The sequence below is a fragment of the Triturus cristatus genome, chromosome 3_2, assembly GCF_964204655.1.
Source record: "Triturus cristatus chromosome 3_2, aTriCri1.1, whole genome shotgun sequence".
NCBI lineage: Eukaryota > Metazoa > Chordata > Amphibia > Caudata > Salamandridae > Triturus > Triturus cristatus.
Genome location: NC_140584.1, coordinates 335,379,032 through 335,403,106, shown reverse-complemented (window position 1 = coordinate 335,403,106; position 24,075 = coordinate 335,379,032). Strand labels below are relative to the sequence as shown.

The window sequence follows — 24,075 nt, the reverse complement described above, 5'->3', positions numbered from 1 at the left end:
GCTGACCCTAGTCTTGACTTTATTCACTGTAAACTGGAACCCCATCCTTAGAACCCTAAAGACAGACTGACACCACCCGAAGTTCTCACTGCAAATGGCCGCCTTGATTGTTAATAATGCAGATTTCCACCCCAAAGCTTCCAATGACAAAGCTCTGTGCAGACTTTACAATCCTTAACAACACTGTGTAAGCTATCACCATCCTGGCGCCACTCTAGGTGAACTTTCACCATACTGACAGAGCTGATTGTAGGTTTATATACACTAATAAGTGACTGACAGAATTTTAGGCAGGCACATGTTCTTCCCACCAAATATCCTCACAAAACACAAAAGGGTGCGAGGGCTTCTAACCGCGGAATACCTTTTTATGGATTCAGTTACTACTTCACAGATATAAAAATATATTATAAGACACCTCATCCACAATTGATAGTGGCATACTTCCTCATAGGGGCCTTCTCCTCATTCGGGTAGGTAGAAACCACACAATAGGGCTCAAACACTAGTTAGGAGCGTGCTATAATGTTTTTCTCATGGATAAGTGCTATGATTTTCAAAAAATGACAAGGTATTTGGAGGGTTACATGTCATGGTTAAAAAGTGATCCTAATTGCCTAGTTGTTTCAGCCGATTCCAACTAGCTCGAATGGGTCTCCAGCTTTCTTCAGGGTCAATAAATTCCCTGCCTGTATGGACCAAAACTATGGAAAAAATACAATTAAAAGTAGAGGTGTAAGGCTATCATACCTGTGTGTTGCTGCAAAAACTATATTTGGGTTTTTGTTCCTATTTCGTGGGGGAACAATCATGCTTCTTGCACCTAGTTGTTCTCGCCTCCACTGCGCTGGCCAGCACAGCAGAAGTGAGAACAACTAGATTCAGGAAGCAGCACCTATAATCATTAAAAAAACAAAAACGCTGGATCCCTGCACTTATTCAGAAGAAATGCTTTATAACGAAATCCCAACTAGTGGTTGATCCCTTTCGGGTCGTATCTACCTATATGAATGAGGGGTAGGTACCTATGATGAAGCATGCCTCTATCAATTGTGGATGAGGTGTCTTCAAACATGTTATTTATATTTGTGAAATTGTAGGCAAGTCTATAATAATGTATCCCTTGGTCAGAAGCCTCACACCCTTTTGTGTTAATCATGGAAGGTTTATGCCATCTTGGCAGTTTTTTGTGCATATTGTCACCATCCTAGCAGCAGTGTGTGCTATGTAGCATCTCCTTGACGGCAGACACTGCAGTCTGCCACCATCCTGACCGAATTATCACCTTTCCTATCCTATCCGTATCAACTAAGTTGCCACCATAGAAACAGTGTATGCCCACTGTCCTCACTCTGTCAGCAGTCAATGCAGACTGTCGCCATCGTGACAGCACAGACTGCAGGTTGATGCTATCTTAGTAGGACTCAATGTCAAGTCTGCATCCTTTTGAACACCACTACAGGCTTTCTGCACTGTGTCCTCATGAATGGCACCATTGGTGATCCATTTTCCTATTGCTGTATATATCTTCTTCATCCCCAAACAAAGCTTAAAGGCAAAGATTCTCTCGGTCCGGTAAAGAAGTGAGTGGGCAACCAGGGTGTTCTGCAACAACTGAAAGCTGGGTTTCGAAAAAGTATACAGATAGTTAAGGAATCCTTTCTATTTCACTTGCTTAGAGAGAACCAAGTGACCACAAAGCATTCTCTACTTGTGGTTTATAGATTTGAATCATGCGGTAAACTCTTAATCCATCTGTGATAATGCAAATACTTAGTAGACGTGGTTGTGATGACTCCTTACTGGCATCCATAGCATGGTTCCCAGCACAGAAGATGCTAAGAATCTGTTATAGAACACTGGGTTATTTGACACACACATTCTCTTTTAATAGAGACATCCATTAGGGCTGTGGCCTGGCTCCTTTTACTATGTAGCATTTAGCTGAATGCCCTCTCCAGTATTCTGCATGGATTGTTTCTGGACGTCTCCTGCAAGGGTAGTATGGATTTCATAGTGTTGCTGTATTCAGGTGATGAAATTTGGAGTGCATATACCCCTACTGGGCTCCACAACCTTGTGTATTCTGCAGTTTTTTTTCAGTGTAAACAAATCCTTGCTTACAAGTATTTCCACAGTAAAGCTGATGGTCCTTGGCAGTGGTGCGTTTCTGACCATTTGTCACTTGCTAGTATTAGAATTGGGGTGGTGGAGTCACATATATATATTTATGGTTGCCGCAGGTTGATAGGCCTGTCAAACAAGGCACAGACCACCGCCGCTTGAGAAAGGTGGCTGGGGGAGTTGTGTCCTTTAACAGCTCCTTTGTGTAACAAGTGATACGAGAAACCGTCCATGTCTACCAGTGGCAGCATCCTCTTGTGCACCCATGCTGTGAGGGCATGGGAACATGAATGACATTCTGGTAGAAGAAAACACGTTCGCCCGCTCTCTTTTTGATTGCCTTTGGGGACCCAATGATGTGTTTACAATAGGAATTGGGGGTGGGACCCACCCAAAACCACCTGGCTTTCAAACCATTGATTCTTTTGTGTAGGCTGTTGCTAAATCCAAAACCCACCATCTCCTAAAAATGCCACTCTGAGATCCATGCTATGGATTAGCTGTGCCGGGCTCCCTGACTGGGATATTTTAGGAAAACCGGTGTCATAGTCCTTGGTCTATGTTCAATCTGGAATGAGCCCTTGCAGGGGAAGAGGGGAGGGTTGCTTAAATTGGTAGGTGGGACCCATGCAAAAATAATAATGGAGGCAAAGGTAGCCCTTAGTGAGCAGGCAATAGTCTGCTTTCAGTTTGAGGCAACATCAGGCTATGAACAATATCTGATATCAGAATTATTTAGTCGGGATGTTAAGTGCCAGATTACAACTTTTCGACAAGATGGAGGCACAAGCTGACCTTTGTCTCTGCCCACTTATTGAAGGAGGCCATTTACAATTTTTTTTTTTTTTTTTTTTTTTTTTTTTTTTTACTGGTTCGCCCTTTTTTTGTTTGGCGACTTGTATTCTTTCGGTCAATTAGATAGGGAACAAAATCTTGGGTTACTAAACCACGAGAAAATATTTAGGAAGTTAAAGAAAGGAGTTAAGAGGGTAGCCCTTGTTTTAGAACAAGCATTTGCAATGCAGTTGGTCTCACATGTGTGAGAGTTAGAGCTATTGGTGTTGTAAATGACAATGTTTTTTACTTTGTTTTTTTTGTTTGCAATTAAGTGATTACATTTGAGTAGCACTATTGCCGTTGGTATGAGCTCACGGTGCTGGAGAACCAGAAAATGGAAATAGGTTACGAGAGAGGGGAGGTGGAAAATAAATTACATCAATGGAAAAAGGGTTTAAAAAAGTAGAAAAGGGTCGGGGATAATGCATGAAGAAAGAGAGCATGATACCAAAGCAGGATATGTGCGCGAGTTACTGAGAGACAGGGATGTGGAATTCCTATAGCCCGACACCCAGGACATATTGTTTGGGGTCAAGGGCAACAAGTTTTCATGTGTAATTTATCCTTGGGACAAGCAGGCCCAACCCCCTGCAGCACAAACCCTTTGGCTGCCTATTTGCAGTACCACATTATGGATCAGGAAAGGGCACTGTCTGCAGTTAAGGTAATATTTTTGTCCATATGTTAATGCTGTTCAAACTTGTATTCATGGTTCATTAATTGAAAGCGTTTGTTCTTAGGGTGAGCGCTCTAAGTAAATGTTGTAAGCTCTCGCTGCACTACTGACAGTGGTTCCAGTATAAAAATGTCTACACACGTTTTCAAAGGTTAGCAATATGAGGCTATGTATAATGCTCCCAACATGCTCTCTGATTTGATGCAAATATTTGCAGAAGCTTGAAAGCAAGATTGATGAGTCTGCTTTCAAAATAAAATGTTCTCAAAAAAATTAAAGCAGGAAAAAAAGCATTTTGCTAAACTACTGTAAAATTTCAGGTACCATTTTTTTGCAGCATCATTTAGTAACATGTGTTGATGCATACTAGTATTTCCCAAAAATATTCATATTGGAAAATCAGTGTAACCAGTTTCAATAAGATTATGGAAACAAAAATTAACCAGTATTGGCCAAGCCAGTATGTCTGAAATTGGTTGTCAGCTTATTAGTTTTTTAAATGTGTGAATTGTTTTGGCATGGTTTTTGTAAAACCTTATTGGTGTGGGAGCTGCTGGGCCCTCACCATTATAACAAACATTGGCAAAAGCAAAAATAGCTTTTGGACTCAAAAAGCACACACTGCCACAGTAGTTCCTGGAACTGAGCAAACCTACTTTATGTGGCGATATGCTCCTTGTGAAAGAGCAGAATGCTGTCACTCACAGTGAAGTCATCCGATACAGAAAGAGAGAGACAGAATTTTAGTAAATGCAAAAGGTCATGGTCAATGCCAGACCAAATTAGGGGCCCAATTATTAAAGAAAGTCTCAAAAGTGCACCCATGGTATATGTCCTTGCACTAAGTGCAGCTATACAGATTTCGTGAATTCCCAAGAATTTACAGACGTAGGACAAGAAATAGTACTCCTGGAAAATATTTGTGAACTGCATTTTAGAATGAGAAAATATGCATGTGTAGATTTGCTAAGCGAAAGAGTGTTTGCACTTTCACTTTCACTCCAACCACTTTTTTCCCAACTCTGGAAGAAGGTTTATGCCTGCCATAGTCATGAGTAAATTTCCAACATTTCTCAATATGGGAAAAGATTAGAGAAGAGTTGTTGAAAACCCTTAAAACATGCACATTAGTAGGTTAACACAGACTCAAAAAGGCATTCTAACCCTGGAACTATTGCTTACCACTACCTTCAGCCCCAGTATGTAGATCTGCGGAAACGTGGCAACATAAGGCAAGTATTCAAACACTACTATGGTATGAGCCCTGGCATAATCAGAGAGGCTATATAAGAGCTCTTATATAATGAGATTGCTGGCATAATATGTCGCCGCACTACATGGCACCAAAGGGACAAGTGGATTTTGTTACAGGACAAGTAAATTTATGAAGCAACCTGCCCCATGAACAAGTAGATATTTTATTAAATTCCACACCCCTGATGAGAGTGAAAGAGGGTTTAGAGAGAAGTGTGCATGAGTAACAGAGAGAAAGGGATGGTTAGAGAAGAATTGGGCATGGGAAAAGGAATATGAGGGGGAGTTGGAAACAGAGGGCAGTTGCAAGTTTGCGAGGAAGAGTCTAGAGTAGAATGAATGAAAGAGAGAGCTGGGGAAATTGGTGAGTAGAGGAGAGAGAGGAGTTTTTTTGGATTCAGCATTTAGGCGCTAGACTAATTCCATAATTACGGCATCCTGAATGGAAATTCATAGTGCTATTTGAATGTGCCACATGAGCTGTAACTTGGAGTGGAAGTAGGGTGGTTACAGCTGAGCGCTAGGTGTATCACGGCCAAACTGAAGCAACCAGCCATAATGGTCACTCAGAGCAAAGTGGCCTGTGGGGAAGCCCAGAACTAGTCAAAATGAGCCTTTGGTCACTCTGTCGCACGCATCCCACACCCCATGGTTGGGCTCAGCCTGATTGGCAGAATAAAAGGAAGTTTGGCGCAGCCAGAGTGCTATGGGCCCTAATGCGAGCAAAGAAAATGGCACCTCTTCATCTGGTTTGGTAGTTAAAAAAACGGCTGTAATAGGGTGTACAGGAGGTCCCGGTGCCGCTACATATGCGGTACCATTGACAGCTCAAGCATCGTTCCAGCACAGTGTGAAAGAGGGGCTCCTGCTGCATAGCCCCTACCCAGTAGAACTCAGGCCAGCCTCAATTTACAGACCTGTATCCGCCTCTGAGGCAGGAAATTGAATTTCATCTATGACGGACAAGAAGTAGGAAGAGGAGTGTTCTATCAATCTGGGCAGCAAAGATGCAAAATACAAGGTGCCTTTACTTCTCTTTTTACCTACATTAAAATGCAGCCTTTTACATTGCACCTCTTCTGCTGAAATAGTGTAGACAGTTTTTTTCACCTTAGCAATTCCAAGCAAAACGTCTGATGATTTGAAGGCAGTCTGTCAGACAGCGATAGAGCTCTCTCAGCGATGTTCAACAGTCAGACATGAATCGTAGAGAAACATTGAGGTGGGTCTGGGCTTTGTGTAGTTGTGTGTCTGATTGATGTAATAACTAACCCTCACAGCTGTAATAGAAGCCAGGCAGGTTCGTGGAAGTTAGTGCACTCATCGCAGCATGGGAGTATTTCACCTTCTATCCTGCGCACATGGCCCCCCTCGTCACACGGTCGGGTCGGTTGCGGCTCACGGAACGCCAGAGCCAACAAGCACTTTTCCAGCTGCTGTATTCTGAGCAGCAGACGAAACCTCCAGCAGGCGCGTAAAAGGTTACTGCGTTCTGCTTCTGTGCCTCTGAATCCTGCGTGTGCAAGGGTTGTTTGTGTTTGGTTTATACTTCCTGCGAGCTGAGGCCAGGTAATAGCAGTAAGAAAGGAACACCTAGATCACGGCGCAGTTAGCGACCTTGCCGCAAAAATAGAGGAATTGGCAAAGAAGCCAGCTGTAGAAAACAGGTTTCATTTCTGTTCAGGCTCAGAGCTGTTATTCTGTAGCATGCTATCCCCAGAGGGAGAGGATGTGTTGCAGCGCTCAGAACTGTTACCTCGGGAGCTGGAGATCAGTGTTTGAGGCACGGCGTCGGCTCAGCATTCTGTGTTTTTTGGCAAATCACATAATCTACCCCCTGCCCGTGATCTACTAATTTAAATTAAACAAATGTTGCTATCTCGGAGGGGCTGGTAAGCAGTGTTGTGGGAGGGGTGAGGAGAGATGGCACATGGAGATTAAGTGTTAAGTTGTTTTTTAAATTAAAAAAAATAACAAGCACACCTTGGATGAGTGGTGGGTGCGGGCAAGCAGTGTTGTGGGTGGGGGGGCACGGAAAATGAAGCTACCAGAAGCGAAGTAAACAGGACACTTAACAAGCAGACTAACAAAAAGAAAAGAGTGCTCTCAAAGCGCTCTAAATAACCCTGACGAGTAAGAGCACATGTAACTGGGGCAGTCCTCATCGGAGGATGCAAAAGTCCTAAAGGAGGGACTACTAAGTGTATCCACCATACAAAAGGCAACACTGCCAAAGGAGAAAAAGAGGAACCAATTACAAAGATGGACTGTTCTCCAAGCCCATATTCTAGATACAGGATGTTTCGAAGAGACCTAAAAATGGAAGGGTAAACCTAATTTGGTATAGGGTAAGAGTAAATGGGATAAAAATAGCATTTAAAGATAGAAGGCAGGGGTGTGGAATTTAAAAAAATACCTAACTTCCAAAGCATTGCGTGATGCTTCAGAAATCTACTTTCGTGTTGGAAAAAAAAAATCCACTTGTCCCATTTGGTGCCCTGCAGTGGGGTGACAAATTAAGGCAGTGCTCTCATTATATTAGGGCTTTTTATAGTAGCCTCTCTGATTATGCTCATATTCTATCAGTTTAGATTCTAGCAAGGCTTTGATTTTCCCATATGTCTGCAAATCTATGTACATCATGGACTGAAGAAGGTGAAAAGCAGTAGTGTCACAGTTTGGGTGCCCAGCGAGTCTTTGAACACCCTCTAATTTGCATGTTGAAGCGTGTTGGAAATGGCCCTTTTTAGGGTGGTTTCCCTCGACTTTCTACTTTTGTCCCTCCTGGTTTTCCGCTGATCTACTTGCTAGCCTTAGGACTTTCAGTGCTTTGATACTGATAGTCAATGCCACAGTGCTGTGCTTGTCATGTACATACTGGTGATTGGTGTATACATGACTGGCTGATTTGAGTTGGCTGTAAGTCCCTTGTCCAGTGGTAAGACATATACTTAGGGCATGTAACTCAAATTCTACTCCATGGGCCTGAAGCACTGGTTGTGCCACCCACGGAGGTAGCTCTCCAAATGTACCATGTGTTGGCCATTGGTGGGGCCTGTGTGTACAGGTTACTGTTGCTCAGCTTGGCATTTAAAAGCTACTTGCCAAAGTTCTACATGTCTTTCTTTCCATTTGAGCACTCCCTGGGGGAAGAGGGAGGGCATGTGCACATGTGCGCTACATGCCCTAGTTGTGAATACCACCGGATGCTGTGTTCAGTAGTGTGAGGCCTGCTTCTTACATTGGTTAACATGGGGGATCTATGGAAAGGCTACTGAGCTGTATTTCCTACGTGCAGAAGAGCAGCAGTATGGTGTGTTGTATAGATGGATTGTTAATGGCAAATCCTTTCCGGTAGTGAGTGTGGATTTAACATTACTAACGTGGAAATGCATTTTTTGGGAAAGTGGGCATTTCAGTGCTCGTTGCTCAAGGAGTGGAATTGGCACTTGCATTCCAAGGGGCCTGCCCCCACTAAAGATCAAGCTTCCCAGGGTTGGATGGCAGACAGGTCTTAATTTGGAGGGGGCCTGTGTATTTCAAAGGTGGCCATTTGACCTGATCTCATCTTCAAAGGCCATTGTGGGCATAACTACTGGGGCTCTGTTTGTAGGAGGTTAGATACACTTTTGGAATTGGAACAATACTACGCTGGTTTGACGCTGTGACATAGACATGAGGAACCTTTGTGGAAGGAGGATGGGCAACTGAAATATCTGCAGACTTCTGGTGGCCTGGGGCTTGTCGTGCTCCGGGAAGGGGACTATGATTTGGTGGATTTTGACGGAATGTTGCTGGCCTGCAGCTAATTGCCACCTGTTGTGGCCCGGGTCCTTAAGCACTCTTCAAGGGCCGGTTGGCTGGCTGACCTGTCCACGAGATTCCAGGGACAGAAAGGATCTGCCCATTTCCACAAGATTGTAAGGACCACGCAGGGTGCGACAGAAACTGGTGGAAGTTATTGTTGGTTGGTACAAGGACCGTCCTGACATATGCAGTAATCACACTGTGCAGAGGAGTGTGCTTTTAAAGGTCAGTGGCCCACCTGGGGTGCCGTAAAGTTCAAGGAGTGCTGGGGAAGTTTGCAGAGTCTGAAGGACCCGAGCTTGCAACCGCAAACCTGTGCTAGCTCGCACTTTTTAGTGTGTGGTTTCCGAGGGGTGTTGGGGGATGTGTCCCGAATTTGCGGGACCTGAGCTGGAAGCCTGGACTGTCTTCGACTTCCAGATCAGGAGGATGACAGTGCCTTACCTTGCAGCCTCAGCTCTTGGTCGCCAGCTTTCTCCCCTCGGATCCACGCCACAAGGTACTCTGTGGTTGGTAACATCATGAATGGACCCTAGGGGTCTTGTTGTGCTTTGTGCGGCTCCCCCAGCTGCCTTCCTGGAGAAACTGCGGCTCACACCTCTGCTTGGGAGGAACCATTTCTCCAACTTGGAAGAGTGCCAGCTTCCGGTGTCAGTCTTTTGCCTATGGGGGGATAGTGATCCTGAACTCGTGAAGGTGCTGCTGGGTGCCTTGATGGCCTAATCTGGATGGACAGAACCAAGTAACTGTTTCCTTCTGCTTTAGGTGGTCCCGGCAATCTAATCAAAGTGACGCCAGCGGGTGCAGCGTGTATCCTTGGCTGGTGTAGTTTGAATGACTAAGGGGCTGGGTTTCGAGGCATAGGCAAAACCTGTGGTTTCTTGACCATTACAACTTTACAGGGTATGCAATATTTGGGAATGTCGTGATTTATGCTAATGTTATTACGGGAAAGTGAAATACCTCTGAACAGCCTGTATATATGTTTCTGTTGTTCTTGATGTGGGAGGGATCTCTTGGATTTTGAATACCTCGGGGAGGAGACTGGGGGGGTGAGATGCACATGGGTTTATGTCGCTTTCGAGGCTCCGGGGATAACGGAGCAAGTGAATTCCTATTAAGGGCACATCTATGTTCAGGCTGTTCTGCTGCTAATGGGAGAATTCGACGGTTGCACATAACTGTAAATCATATATCCAATTCTGTCGTTTTGATTTCAATGTGTGTGCATTACTAAGACCAGTGTTTTATACATACGGTGTGGAGTCTTTTTGTAATGTACTCAGGTTTATGTCTCCTGCTACTATATTCTCCCTAAACAGATTTTCGTCTATCCTAGCGCTGTGATATCTCTTGGGATGAGTGTTGCGCTTTACAAATACTCAATGTGTTGCGGGGGTGGTGCTGTGCCAATACTATACATTTTGACTCTGAGGATAAACCTGAATGCTCTGTGCCAAGCTACCACAGGTTAGCACAGGTTATCTGATGAGTGTATCGTCCTCATCCTATCTAGGACAGTGGATTCTATCTTGCTTCATTCAGTACGTCCTAGCGAGCTAGAAACCGCTTGGTCTAACAAAGGGAATGTACTAACTCCTCTCCAATCTCTCCTCACACTGGAAAAGGTTGGAACTTTTTCCAGATTAGGAGGAAAAAAGGGAGTGTAAAAAAAAGTGATTTTGCAATAGTTTAGCAGATAAATGCATGAGCAAATATACCCTCCCATCACGTGTATTCTTTAAACCGCATGTTCACCCTAGGGTCTCTTGGCACTGAAACAGATGTTTATTATTACCCAACTCAATGGTTTGCATTTTATTAACCCCAGAAGGGTGAACAGTTAAGCCGCCCTGCCGGATTGGAATACTGTGATCGTGTATATTTCCTTATACAAAATTGGAATAGACATAAGGTTGCTGGAAGTACAGTTTCCAGCTATACTTCAGTTAACTTTTGCAAATTCCTATAAGTTCAAAATCAGCACCAATGCGAGGACACATCTGTGGGTGCCTTATGTATCTTTCTTTAATAATTGGGCCCTGACCAATTTTCATGTAGCACACTATCGTTTTACACAGATTCGTCCTATATTTCAATAAAAAAATAAATATTGGCATGCCTCAAACACATTTATTAAAACATGCATCATAGAAACGTGTGAAATAGTTTAACAAAACACTTTTCAAGTGGCAATTTTTTATGTATACTTTTTTATTTTAAAGCAAAAAATCACCAGCCGTGCTTTCATGCTTCAGCATGTAGTCATGGTGAATTCAGTGAGCATTGAAAGTAGCCTCATATTAAATACTGCAAATGTGTATATATTTATGTATTGGAACCACAGTCCGTAATGCATAGTGAGCATGCTGCATTTACTGACGTTTAATACATCGCGTATGTGAGTTTGAACCGTTCACACATATAAATTCAAATCTTGCTTTAGGGTTCGACAGTCCTTTTACTGATCGTTACTGTAGAACGGCTGTCAAAGGGTTTATGGTTCAGGAGGCCGGGCCTTCTTGTCCTTCGAACAAAGTAAACATGATAACCTGTCGGTCTTCAATCAATCAAGTAGGATTTAGGAAGTGCTGCTATTCACCCGTGCGGGTATCCAGGCGTTTTGACCCCAAACAATATGTCCTGTGCTTCGGGCGATATGAGTTCCACACACTTGATGGAAAGTGTGTATTAGGGGAAGAACCCTGAGATTTACCACAGTATTCCACCCTCTCCCACCCCCCAAGGTTTTGGCGAAAATAATTTAACAAAAAAACCTACATTAATTACTCCGAGGTTCATCGCTCTGTGATTAATTTGGAAGTGAGTAAAGACACCACCCTCCAAAAAAGGCAAATGAAAACTTATTCTCAATTGCGAAGTATCTGGCTGGTTCAAGTTCTCAGGAAGAGGTGCTCAGCACTAGAATGGGGTTTTCTGAGCGTGCTGCATGCTACCAATAACTTGGAAGTGGCATGCTGTCTAGTTTTATCGCAAGAGCATGAAAGCAGCGCACTCACAAACTGCCACAATTCATAATTGGTCCACAGTAATTTTACCATTACTGGGACGTTTTTAGCTGTTTTATGGTTTAAGTAGTGATCCCAATGATGTAAGGTACAGTTGTGATTGGAGTTCACATTGCATTCTTGTTTGTTTCATTTTCATAGGATGTTTTTACTATTTTAGTGTTCTCTATCAAGGTGTATTTTCAAGGAAATATTGATTGATCCTGACAATACGCATTGGTGTGCCCTCAAGGCTACTCTAAGCAGACTTGCACTAATTAGTCTCTCCACTCTTAGAACATTTATTGCTAGACTGCCACTACCTTGACTGCATTCGTTCCAAGCTGGCATCATCCCTACAAAACTCACCTCAGAATGTGAAAGATGTAAAATCACTCAATCCAGTGTGCATCCATCACAACAGCATGCTTGAATTGTTATTTGCATTCAGCCACTTGCTTTTGCATATGCAATGCAAAAATGAGCATAAACAAATACAGGTAAAATACACCAAGCTGTGATCGTACTTTTGTGGGAAAAGAAAGAAGCACGAAAAAAGAAAAGCATGGGAGAAGGGTGAAAATAAGGCAATTATCTTCTGGTCAGCAACCGTAGGACGCTAAAGTAGTCTGTCACTGTGCCGTTTGCTTCTAAGGCAAATATCAGTTTGGGTGGATGGATGCCTCCTGTAGTAGCGCCCATCGTAAAAAGCTCCAGAGGAAGAGAACCTGTGCAGGGCTGCCTGTTGCCTTGTTCTGGTGACATTACTCGCTCCAAAATGACAGCACTTTAAAAAGTCACTTTATATTCTCCACGTTAAAAAAAAAAAAAAAAAAAAAAAAAAAAAAAAAAAAAAAAAGGTAACCGCACATTCGTCGTCCAAAAAGAGATCACTAGAGACGGTCATTATTTTAGTCATCTTCATTCCAGATGGTTACATCGCATCCACTCTCATCCTACTATCAACATCCTGACCGCATTGTCCCCAGCCATACACCATGACGAGAGAACTGGTGCCTTCTTTTCAGTTCTACTTCGCTTGGCATCAGACCTGGCCTACTCATTACATTGTTTAATTCTGGCATGTTCTCACCTTAAAACATGCACTACAATTCGATGCATTAAAATGAGAAGTAATTTATAAGTCTTAGTTCTCCAGATAGTTAATAGCTTAAGGCAATAAAACCGCTGAAACCTTTAAACCAGCACCAGTGCACACCACTCTCCGCTGCAGACAAACTCCATTCTTCTAGAACTGGCTCCATTATGTTACTTCTTGAGATGATTTCGCCAGAGATCTTAGTACTATACCTTTTTTGTCCCCTTGTACAGACGTCTTGAGCGGAGGTGTGGAATTACTACAGCCCAACTCTCAGGACATATTGTATGGTGTCAAGGACAACAAGCCTTCACGCTTATTTTGTCCTCTGGACAGGTAGACCCAATTCACCTGCAGCACAATCCCTTTTGTCAGGCAGTTTACAGTACGATAGTATTGTGGGAAGAGGATTGTCTGCTGGTGAGGCAAAATAAGCACCCCTATGTGGAAGATGTTCATAGTGGTATATATTGGCCATTTATACTATCCCTTTAGTATTCCGGTGAATTCGATAAAGGAAATGCTGTGAGCTGTAAGCTCAGCCTGCTTTTTTGACATTGCTTCCAGTATGAAAACTTATGTTTACGTGTTTTCAAAATTAACGATTTGTGGCTATTTATAATGCCTTCGTAATTCTCCTTGGTTATATGCAAACACATGCAGTAGTTTGGAAGCAATATTGGTGACATTGTTTTTAAAGGCAGAATCTGTGTAAAAAGGGTTATATCCCCCTTTTTAGGTCTGGCATAAGTCAAGACTTTTATTTTTTTAAAGTAAGTATGTAGTGGGCTTTGGGTCAACAAGTACCTGCAGACAGTTAATATTTCTGCCTTTTGAAAGTACTTAACTGAACCATATTTGGATGGATTGTTTCTTTAACATGCTTGTTTGGAATAGCATTCTCAAAACTCTTTCAGACCGCTTCAGCCTAGTTGCATAGGGCTGGCATGTTCCGGATGGTGTGGAGCAGGCTGGGCAGTTGAAGCGTTTCATACAGTGTGGTGGAGAGTTGAAGTAGAGGTGGTGGTGTGGGAGTCGCAATGCGGTGTGGCTGTCTTGGTGTGGTTTATGTTTATGGTGGGCTTTTTTAGTCCTGAATGAGGCCTGTTTCACCTTTGTGCTGTGTTTGGTAACTTGTTAGGTGGAGCCTGTGGTGTTCCTAGATGGTTACTTTATATCGGTTGGACATTTGGTGGTTGTTAGGCAAGATTGAAATGCGAAGGGGCTGGGGTGTGTTTAGAAGGGTGTTGCAGAAAGTTGCGTTGTGGCGCCATGTGTTTGGTATTCGATTGTGTGGGTTAGTATGGTTTGTCAGTAATTTGTTTTTCTTTGGCCTGATTTGGGGTTGAGTGGGAATGGAAGTTGATGCTTTATAACAAAGCACCAGTTCATGGGATATTTCCAGAAGGGTCGAAGCACCCTAGGTGGTGAAAGTGGTTGCCTGTAGTACAGTGCCAACATTGTAATTATGTATTGGAGCTGTGGCATTTATGAAACATGGGTTGGGGGCTCATGGTCAAAAGCTTATATCTTAGAAAAAACGCATAAATGCCACAAACGTCCACCACTGGCCTAAATGTTATGTTCTGTTACGGAGGTTTGTAAATTACAGTGGTAAAACAAACTGAATATTAGTGGACATACACACTTTCTCACAGACCAAGAAATCTTTCCTTGCCAACACATTAATGATCTCTGTAGCTTTTGATTCTGTTGTAGGTGACTGTTCTACAATTGTTTCAAATGCTGATACACGGAGGGGTAACCGCACCTGGCTCTGCGGTGAAATGTGCTAGAAGTTTCACTAATAAACTGGTTACATCATCTCTGTCCGAGAGACTTTGCGTCCACAGTAAGCAATGTTGAGATGGCCGCAGCCCAAAACGGTTTATTTAGTAGATAAAGCATAACACTCGTGTCTGTGGCCACATGCTTCTTCCTGCCTTGCTAAAGTACTGATAGCTGTGCTCACCTTTTTAGTAGCAGCGTGTTTCTTCTTAGTCACGTATTTCTCTTCTTGATTTACATTCTATATGTATGCAAAGCTAGTATGCCATGATGCAAAGCTGGGCATGCAAGGTGTCTGGGGAATTTATTTTATATACATATTTTATATTTAATTCCAAATTGTATGCAGACGTTTGTAGCACTATATATGTATAGCTTATTATTGAGTACAAAGCATCGGAGATGTGCGCAGATTGGAGTACTAGAAATGTATGCTTATGTGTGTTTCAGCAATTTATCCACTATGAGACTTGAAAATCAATAATGGCATTTCCAGTTCACTGGTGTAGAGCAAAATGTGCCATTTAACAAAGACTACCACACAGAGGTAAAAGCACAGATGGCTTTGGACATGTGGACTGTAGTAGGGCAAAGTTATTTTAAATGGAAACAATAGATCCCTGTGGGAGACTTGTTGTGCATCAGGAAGGCCTCTTGCAATGGAAGAAAGCACCCTCAGAAACGTATTGTTCAAATGGAAGAACAATACCATTGCTGAATCCCAAGAATACTTCATACTAACACAACGCATCATTTAATCATTTAATCATTTAATCAACGCATCATTTAGGTGATAACCAATGCATTGAAAAAATAAATATACCATCTTCAAGCAATAATTTTTCTCGCTTTGCAGAGGTCACTGAAGATCAAATCCAGGATATTATTAAAACTATTAAATCTGGATCAGCTCTGGATCCCTGTCCTCTAAATACCCTTCGTTCACTAATGGACACCGTCATTCCAGTTATTACCCAAATAAGCAATCTAATGTTTCGCACAGGCATCTTCCCTAACCAGTTAAAAAAGACCTTACTTAAACCCCTCCTGAAAAAACCCGGCTTAGATAAAGCAGAACTTAAAAATTACAGGCCCATCGCAAACTTACCCTTTCTTGCTAAGATAGTCGAAAAAGCCATGAACACCCAACTTGCGGAATTCATCGAGCAATATCATCTGCTCGACAAAACACAATTCGGATTCCGCAAGTTTCATGGAACGGAAACAGCGCTCATTAAAGCGGCGGACGATATCCGATTAATCAGAGACCAAGGTGGCACAGCACTATTGGTGCTTCTAGATTTATCGGCTGCTTTCGACACGGTTGACCATAAGATCTTAGTCAACCGTGTCGAAAAGATGGGCGTGCAAGGCCTAGCAAAAGATCTACTGGCGTCTTTTCTGGCAGAGAGATCCCAGGCAGTTATACTGGGCCAGTTTGAATCTGCTGAGTTATCACTGCCATGTGGGGTACCTCAAGGTTCATCCCTTAGTCCGACACTATTTAATATATACGTGTCGGACCTCGCAAAAACCATCAAAGCGCATGGGATGAACCTTACCTCATATGCAGATGATACACAGCTGATACTGGCTGTCAGAAATGATGGGGAAACAGTGGCGGAAAGTTTCAAAACAGGTATGCTGGCCATAGGCAAATGGATGTCAGCAAACTGTCTGAAATTAAATTCCGATAAAACCGAGGTGGTCACCTTTGGCCATCTCAACCCTAGCTGGTCCCCAACTTGGTGGCCTTCTTCCTTTGGAGCTGTACCCAAACCAGTCACGAAAGTAAGAAATTTGGGTGTCATCTTTGATGACAATCTAAATTTCATGGCTCATGCCAATCAGACGGCCTCCACTGCCTTCTATAAGTTACGACTGGTCAGGAAGATTCTTTCTTTTCTTCCCAAAAATGTGGGAAAGACATTGGTCCGCGCTTTGGTCCTATCAGCATTGGATTACTGCAATGGCTTGTTCGCTAATGCTCAAGTCAGGATTATCAAGAAAATGCAGACAATCCAAAATGCAGCAGCCAGACTTCTCCTTAACATCCCTAAATTCAAGCCAATAGCTGAGACCTTAAGGAGTCTCCACTGGCTTCCTGTTAGGAATAGAATTAAATTCAAAACATTATGCATCGTTTACAAGTCACTACACCATCAAGCGCCTCAATTCTTGTGCGACCATCTTGTCTCATACATTCCCACTCGAACGTTACGATCAGCAAGACTGAATGACCTGGTAGTGCCACGGACTAGGCTGGTCAACTGGGGAGACAGACGTTTCCTAGTTGTCGCCCCAAGACTATGGAATACACTCCCGCAAACCATAAGATCCTGCCCTAATCTCATGTCCTTTAGGAAGAAACTGAAGACATGGTTATTTAACCTCTGAAAAATTCATAAGATCATTCAGGAGAGTAACAAAAGTACAGCGCCGAGACGCCTGCGGGCAATTGTTCGCGCTTAATAAATGCTAAAAATAAATAAATAAATAAACAAATAATGACTGGGCCAGCAAATTAACTAGAAGAGCATGCAATATGTACAGGCTCGGAATCCCACCAGCTCATATGACTCTGGGTTCATTTGACAGGCAATTTACATATCCTCAAGAACTCTGAGTGAGACAAAATGAGTCTGAGTCAAAATATTAGACGTGACTAGACTACGAACAAAATAAAAAAGCACAGCAAAGAGCATAATCTACTAAAATGAAACAGAAATTGACGAAAGTTACAACATGAGAGACTACAAGTATCTGTAAACTCGGAACAAACATCGAAATAGAAATGGGTCTAACAGTTGAGCTGAATAAGTGAATGTCTAGTCTGAAATTTGGCTAGATTACGGCTAATTTACTAGCTACAAAAGAAATCTTTAGATACTCGGTAAAAGGTTTTACTAGTTTCGGAAAGTGGATCTACAGGAGAGCAGAGGTGAGGCTGCAGAGTAATGAGGTGCAAGGAGCCACGTGTCTGTGAGAACTAAGACTTTTCAGTTCTACTGATGTGGGTAAAGACAGACTCTCCAGGACGTGGTGAATAAATGGCCAACAGTGCTCAGCCGTAAGCTAATTCTGCTACATACTCAAGATCTGGGGAGGAACTGTCTTGATGAGAGCATCTTTTCAGCAAACCTCCTAATAGCCCTACCTATGGAGCAGAAATGTAGGTTCTTGACGTCATAATGTAGATATGTTGCACTGTATGTGCATTCACCACTAGACAAGTATGACTTTAAGTAAATGACCAGTTCTTGCATAAAAATATCTTTAAGCACGATTTGTTATTGTTGCAGAGAAATGCCCTTAACTAATTGGTCCAACTGATGATCAAGTGTTAGCTACTTCGTTGTTTTGGTTGTTATTTCTTCCCTAAAACCGTTAGTACGCAATTTCTTTTTAATATAAATACATTATTTAATTTTCATCTTCAGCCGCTTTGGGATTGTAATTCTTGTTTTTCTCTCTTTTCAGCACTTTTTTGTATCTCAAATTCCTTGTAGTGTGGGCACTAGTATTGCTGGCAGATTTTGTCCTGGAGTTCAGATTTGAATATTTGTGGCCTTTCTGGCTGTTCATCAGAAGTGTATATGACTCCTTCCGATACCAGGGTTTGGTATGTATAACTCCACTTGTGCGGAATGAATTGCAACTTTTTCATTCACTTATTTCTTTACTGTAGTGTAATTTTATATTCAGCCACTATAAATAGGAAGTTTAAGAGAAAAATGCATGTTAATTGATTCAAAATAGTTATCTGATAGCTAAATATTAAAATGTTTTTACCTTTTGTGTAATGAAATTCCTGTAAAACTTTAATGTTTGTAAATGCACATGTATTTGGAAAAAAATAGTAAAAAAAATTCTGCAGGACATTCTTTGTCAAATATTCTTTGATCATAACTGTAGGAATCGCCAAAGAATATTTGGTAGTTCGGCATTCTAAAAATGAAAAAAAAAGTGTAATGTCAAATCTCTTTCTGATACTGTGATGTAAATTGTCAGACATTTGAATTAAATTCTTGGTAATTGTGTAAACTTTTCCAGCATAACGGTTGTGGAGTCCACCTGCAGGATACAGTCTTGTCAGATACAAATAGAGTCTTTTAAGTTGGATTACCAAGTCACAAACGTGATTCCCACAAATCCAAACACACCCCTTCCCTCTGCTTCTCTCTCATAAGAGAGGTGCAAGAGGAAAGAAAGATAAGAGACAAGAGAGAGGGAATGAGCAAAAAGAAGGGAAGGCGAAGGAGAATTTGCAATTCTTGTCACTGTCTTATTCTTTCTTTCATGCTGACCTTGTGAAGAAAAGAGTACTTACCTTGACTGTAGATGACTGGAAGGGAATGAAAAGAAAGGATGTTCAAAAGACAGAGGGGGTGTAGGCTGTCTGTAGGTTTGGTAGAGCAAATGTAGGGTTGGGAATGGCTACAGTCACACACTTTGTCAATATTATGGTGTATTTCAATGCTCTTGAAAGTGCGGGGATATTGGGATCATTAGTGCAACAGATATTCTCACATCACCAGTTTGGATGCTATGAAAGATTTATGCTTCTATTTTAGGGAATTCTGTGTTTTATTTTCTTTTATAACTGCTTTGATTTTGGGCTACAATCCTATAATGTGACACAATGCATCTTTTATATAAAATGTATCTTTCTTGGGCAAACCTGTAATATTTTGTGTTATTGTGAATTGAACAGTCCCTCTGTAAAGCACTCAACAAGTTGTAGACACGATTTTGGATTTTAAGAATTGAGCATATGAATCCTTCACGAGCGCCAAATAAATAGGGCCATGACAAACTCCATCATGGAAAGCTATGCAGATTTGTAAATTAAAGGTACTTTTATTTTATTCCTATGCTTATCAAATTGAGGAAATTAATCTGTATAGTTCTGAGAGGCCTGTGTGAAGCGCAAAGAAAAATATTCTTTCACTATCCTCCCATCCTGCATAGTAAACCTACACACATTTCCAGACCTCGAGTTGGCTTGTCCCTTTTGGTTACTCTTGGCAAATGTCCTGCATGTCTTAGCTCTTGCAATCGACTTCTGTGGCGTTTAGTACTTTACAAGTAATTACATAGGTAAAAAGAGGGGTCTTTGTCCACGGGATGCACTGTTCTATGTAGTAATCCCTTTTTAGTGGGCACTGTGCGTCCATATAAATAGTGCCATAGAGGTCGCACTGGCTTTGTTCATAGCTAATATTTTGACCCCAAAATGATTGAGAAAGATTACAGATTCCTTTCCCATCATTTCTAGTTGATCTCTCAATTGGAGCTTCATCTAGATATTTCTTTATATATATCGCCAATAACCAAAATTAATGCTACACTCCAGGGATGTATATTCCAAAGTTTGTATTCAGTCCACTATCACCAGCACTTTTTTTTGATAGCCATTATATACTGTTAACCCAATTAGCCCATAATGAGGCATTCTGGGAATTGTAGTACACGCCACAATATTTACATATTACAGCGTCAAGTTCCATTAAAAAAAAACAGCTAATATCTCCAATATCAGGTACATTGATTGATAACATATAATATTCACTTATATGATGGTTCTGGGTATTGTTGATTTTTATTTGTGTTTAGGGTAGTCTTACAAATGATTGCATGACCAATTATAATTTACATCATATAATCGAATACTATGTTATCAATCAATGTACCTGATATTGGAGATATTGGATGTTTTATTAGATGGAACGTTGACGCTGTAAGTGTGTGTGTGTGTGTATATATCTATATCATGGTGTTTACTACAATTCCCAGAATGCCTCATTTTGGGCTAATTGGGTTAAAGGACTTACCCAACCGTGAACAAGACCTTAAGTCAAAACGCGTTGGTGTTAGTGAATAAAAACCTTGGAATATTCAACACTGAAGTGCAGCATTCTTTTCGGTTATTGGATAAACTATACAGATTTAATTCCACCTGCATTGTATGCACTGGCTATGAGCTCGCTGTAAGCTGGGATTGCTTTGACATATATCTATTCTCCGTACTACGGCACTGTTGTTTCGGCGCACAGAGAACCACGAACCACCAGAAATGTAGGCATTTAAAATGTATTCCTCCTCAAATGACGCGTTTCGGGCACCACTTGCCCTTGATCACATATCTGAGAAAGCAGTTCGCCATCTTTTTTTGTATGCCTTGTGAATAAACCACGTGGTTGAACAGACATAGTAAACATAATAAAAACACTAGCACATTGCCCTGCTTCAGATTGTCTTTTCTTTTTTCGTACCTTTAAGGCTCTTATATCCAATCATACATCCACTACTCCTAAATGATTTAAAGTGCACATAATTGCAACGTGTTGATGAATAATGCTATATACATGCGATAAAAATAGAGTATAAATCAATGTTATTATAAAATCATCATTTTTTTTCAAAAAAAATTTTGCAAATGCATCCTACTAATGTGTATTGTTTGAATGCACTGAAACTCCTAGGTTTGATGATTAAAAAAACAAGTTATTCAACAAAATTAAAACCATGACCAGTTCAAATAACTTATGGCTGGAACAACATGTGCAAACCATCGCACAACATAAAGTAAACAGTTGACATGTGCAAATAAAATGCCTTGTATGTTCAATCATAAGATTGTGTTATCCCTGCGTAAATGCAGATATTCTTGGATAAATCCCTACTTGACCAACTTCACCTATACATTGAAGTTCTTTTCAATTGTTGGCATAGTGCAAACATCTCAGAGTACAGTAAGGTGCTATGTGCTAAAGTGCTATCCATTATACATATCTAAAAAGACTAATAAAGTGCAAGTGCTGGAAGTTCAAAAAATACCATCATTAAATTGTTAAATATCAAAAAAAGAATGTGCATAATGCAGGCCTAAAAATGTCAAAAGGCCGCAGCGGGAACCACCTATCTTTAGAATCTAATACTCAAATTAATCACATGGAATTGTAATATTTGTCCATGGGGTAAATTCTGCTTACTTAATCATACCTAGTTTGTTATTCATAGAAAATGGTGCAAGTCTTCCGTGTTGTTCAGGCCATATGGAAACTTGCTGTCCAACTCCAAAATCATTTTAGACTCCATTTGCCTGAGCATTTTCTCGCTGTCACCCCCTCTACGAAGTTTGGGAATGGCCGCCACTACAAAATATCTCAAGCAGTTAAGATTGTTATTGTGTTCTTGCTAGAAATGGTGAGCCACCGGATAGGTAGAATCATTATTTACGATGGCTCGCAGGTGCTGCAAAATTCTGACATGCACTTGCAGCTTGGTGCTGACGACATATCTTAAGCCACAGGTGCATGTCAGAATATACACAGTAAACTCAGCCATACAATTGAAACTGCCCTGGATTGCAATGCTGTCCGGGCTAAATGGGGTCGAGTAGTGTGGTATTTTCCCCAAATTTGCACGCTCTACAAGTAGAGCATTTTGTAAACCCTTGCTTTGGTTGTAGTCACATTTTGGCTGTTGACAATTCAGGACTGGTTTCCACAATCTGTGTGCACATAGAGGGACCTTTTCTGTAAGTGACAACAGGTTGTGTCGGTAATCTGGGCAACAATACCCCGTCTGTGAGGACAATGGGTCAATTGCGTCTGATGATGGACCAAATCTTTCTCTCTTGTTTACTGTATGTGATATATATATAACCGGCTCTGACGCAGCCCAGGATCAAATTAAAACACCAAGTTTAGTCCGGTAAGAACAGCCATTGTAACGTGTTTCGGCCGAGGCACAAGCATTTCTCACACAAAATGTGTGCCTGGCCTGCTATTATCCAGAACAGTGCAATTATAGGGTCCAAACTCTGAGATCTCGACAAGATCTGATATCTTGGCGTGTACTGCCTCCCAATATCTATTTATGCATGGGCAGGACCATGTGAGGTGGAAAAAGAACCCCTCTGAGTCCCCACAGCGCCAGGAGTGCGTCAAATCGGCTTTACCCATCCTCAATAGCATCCAGTCCATTTTTACCTATGACCTAATTTATTCAATGCCTATAGTCCAGAACATGTGATTTGTTCAGATTTCCTTCCTTTAGTAGGATACAAATACACAGGAAGGTTATATTTATTTCTTTTGTATAGTACATCTGGCCTTGTAGTTACCAGGGTTCTTGGCTGTCAACATGAGTAGTGCTAAGGAGGTATATTACCTAAGTCAAGATGCCAAAAATAATTTGGAAAGACTTGCCGTGGCGGATTGTGATGCGATGCAGGATGTTAGATAAGGGAAGTCTATGATGGTTGTATCCGTGGTTTGGGTAGGAAAGTCCTTGTGGAGGATAAGAATTTTCCTCCTTTACTGAAGGACTGATTAGTGGGCCTTAGTGAGAGCCTTTTTGAGACCAGGAGTGAGAATGAATAGATGATGGGTCAATAGCTGTGACAGAGTTGACAGTCTTGTTCTGGTGTGCTCATACCTACCACTATCAGTTGTTTTGTGTACTTAAGGTATCTTGGTTGGAAGCTCTTGTCAGACCCATGTTCCACAATTAGAAGTCTTGTGTGTAGAGGGTACATCATGTGATTATCTTATTCATCTTACTGCATTGCTGTAGATTGATGCACATAGAATCTAAAGTTTTTTGTAGTGAGCTGATGCTGTTTGATGTGTAGAGTCTCTTTCCTGAGGCAGCTCTGTGTTAATGCATACGACCTTTAATTCAATCCTTGTTTCTCCTGGAAAACAGTGGATGAATTTCAATGCAAGACTTATAGGTATGTGATTTTTCAAATCACCCAGAGCTTTTGGATATATTCCTTGGGTACATCATGATGTTTCTGTCTAATGTTGCAATGGTTATTTAGAGGTGCAAATGACTTGGAATTCCTGTAAATTTCTTTTCATCTTATGGGGATCTTAGTTTAATTCAGCAAGTATATTCCGTAGGTGCTCCAATTTCTCTTTGAGGCTGGGCATAGGTATACAAATATAAACATGCTCAATGGAGTGTGCAGTTTCCTTGTGCAAACAAAAACATTCAGATGAAATGCACGCATATGATTACAGCACATATGTTTTTGAAGAACATAGTTTCATCTTTCGTCTAAAATACATTTGGCCTGATTCTTGCCCAAGGTCTGGTAGAAGCCAATTGCATAACCAAGAGAGACCACTGTAGAAAGCTCAGTTCACATTTAGTTTTTTTTTCCAGTAAAGGCATTTATGAGTCTTAGCTCATTAAAAAATCTTTGCAGCTCAGAACAAACAGAATTGAGCAGTTCCTCCATAAGACACTGCAATTTTTGTGGATACAGTGCTGGATGCTATGAATTAGGTAGACATTTTAAAAGATGATGCATTTGTCCAAGGCTAAGTTAGTATTGCTTGATTGTTGGGATTGTGATGGCCTGCATTGGTGACCGGGTCTGCATCTGAGAACAACGCAGCTATCAAGAATGGTTAAGCTCTGTGGGGATATTTTTTGCAAGACTGTTGGTAAGACTGTTTCTCCCT

General features: G+C 41.5%; 1 protein-coding gene across 2 annotated transcripts in view; it reads left to right on the top strand.

Annotated features, from left to right (window-relative positions):
• MACO1 (macoilin 1) overlaps window positions 1-24,075 on the top strand; it is a 282,509-nt gene that overhangs the window by 4,090 nt on the left and 254,344 nt on the right. For both annotated transcript variants that reach the window (XM_085647812.1, XM_085647813.1), the window contains exon 2: window positions 18,074-18,215. In XM_085647812.1, coding sequence (XP_085503938.1) covers window positions 18,074-18,215 — 142 coding nt within the window. The remainder of the gene's footprint in view (window positions 1-18,073; window positions 18,216-24,075) is intronic.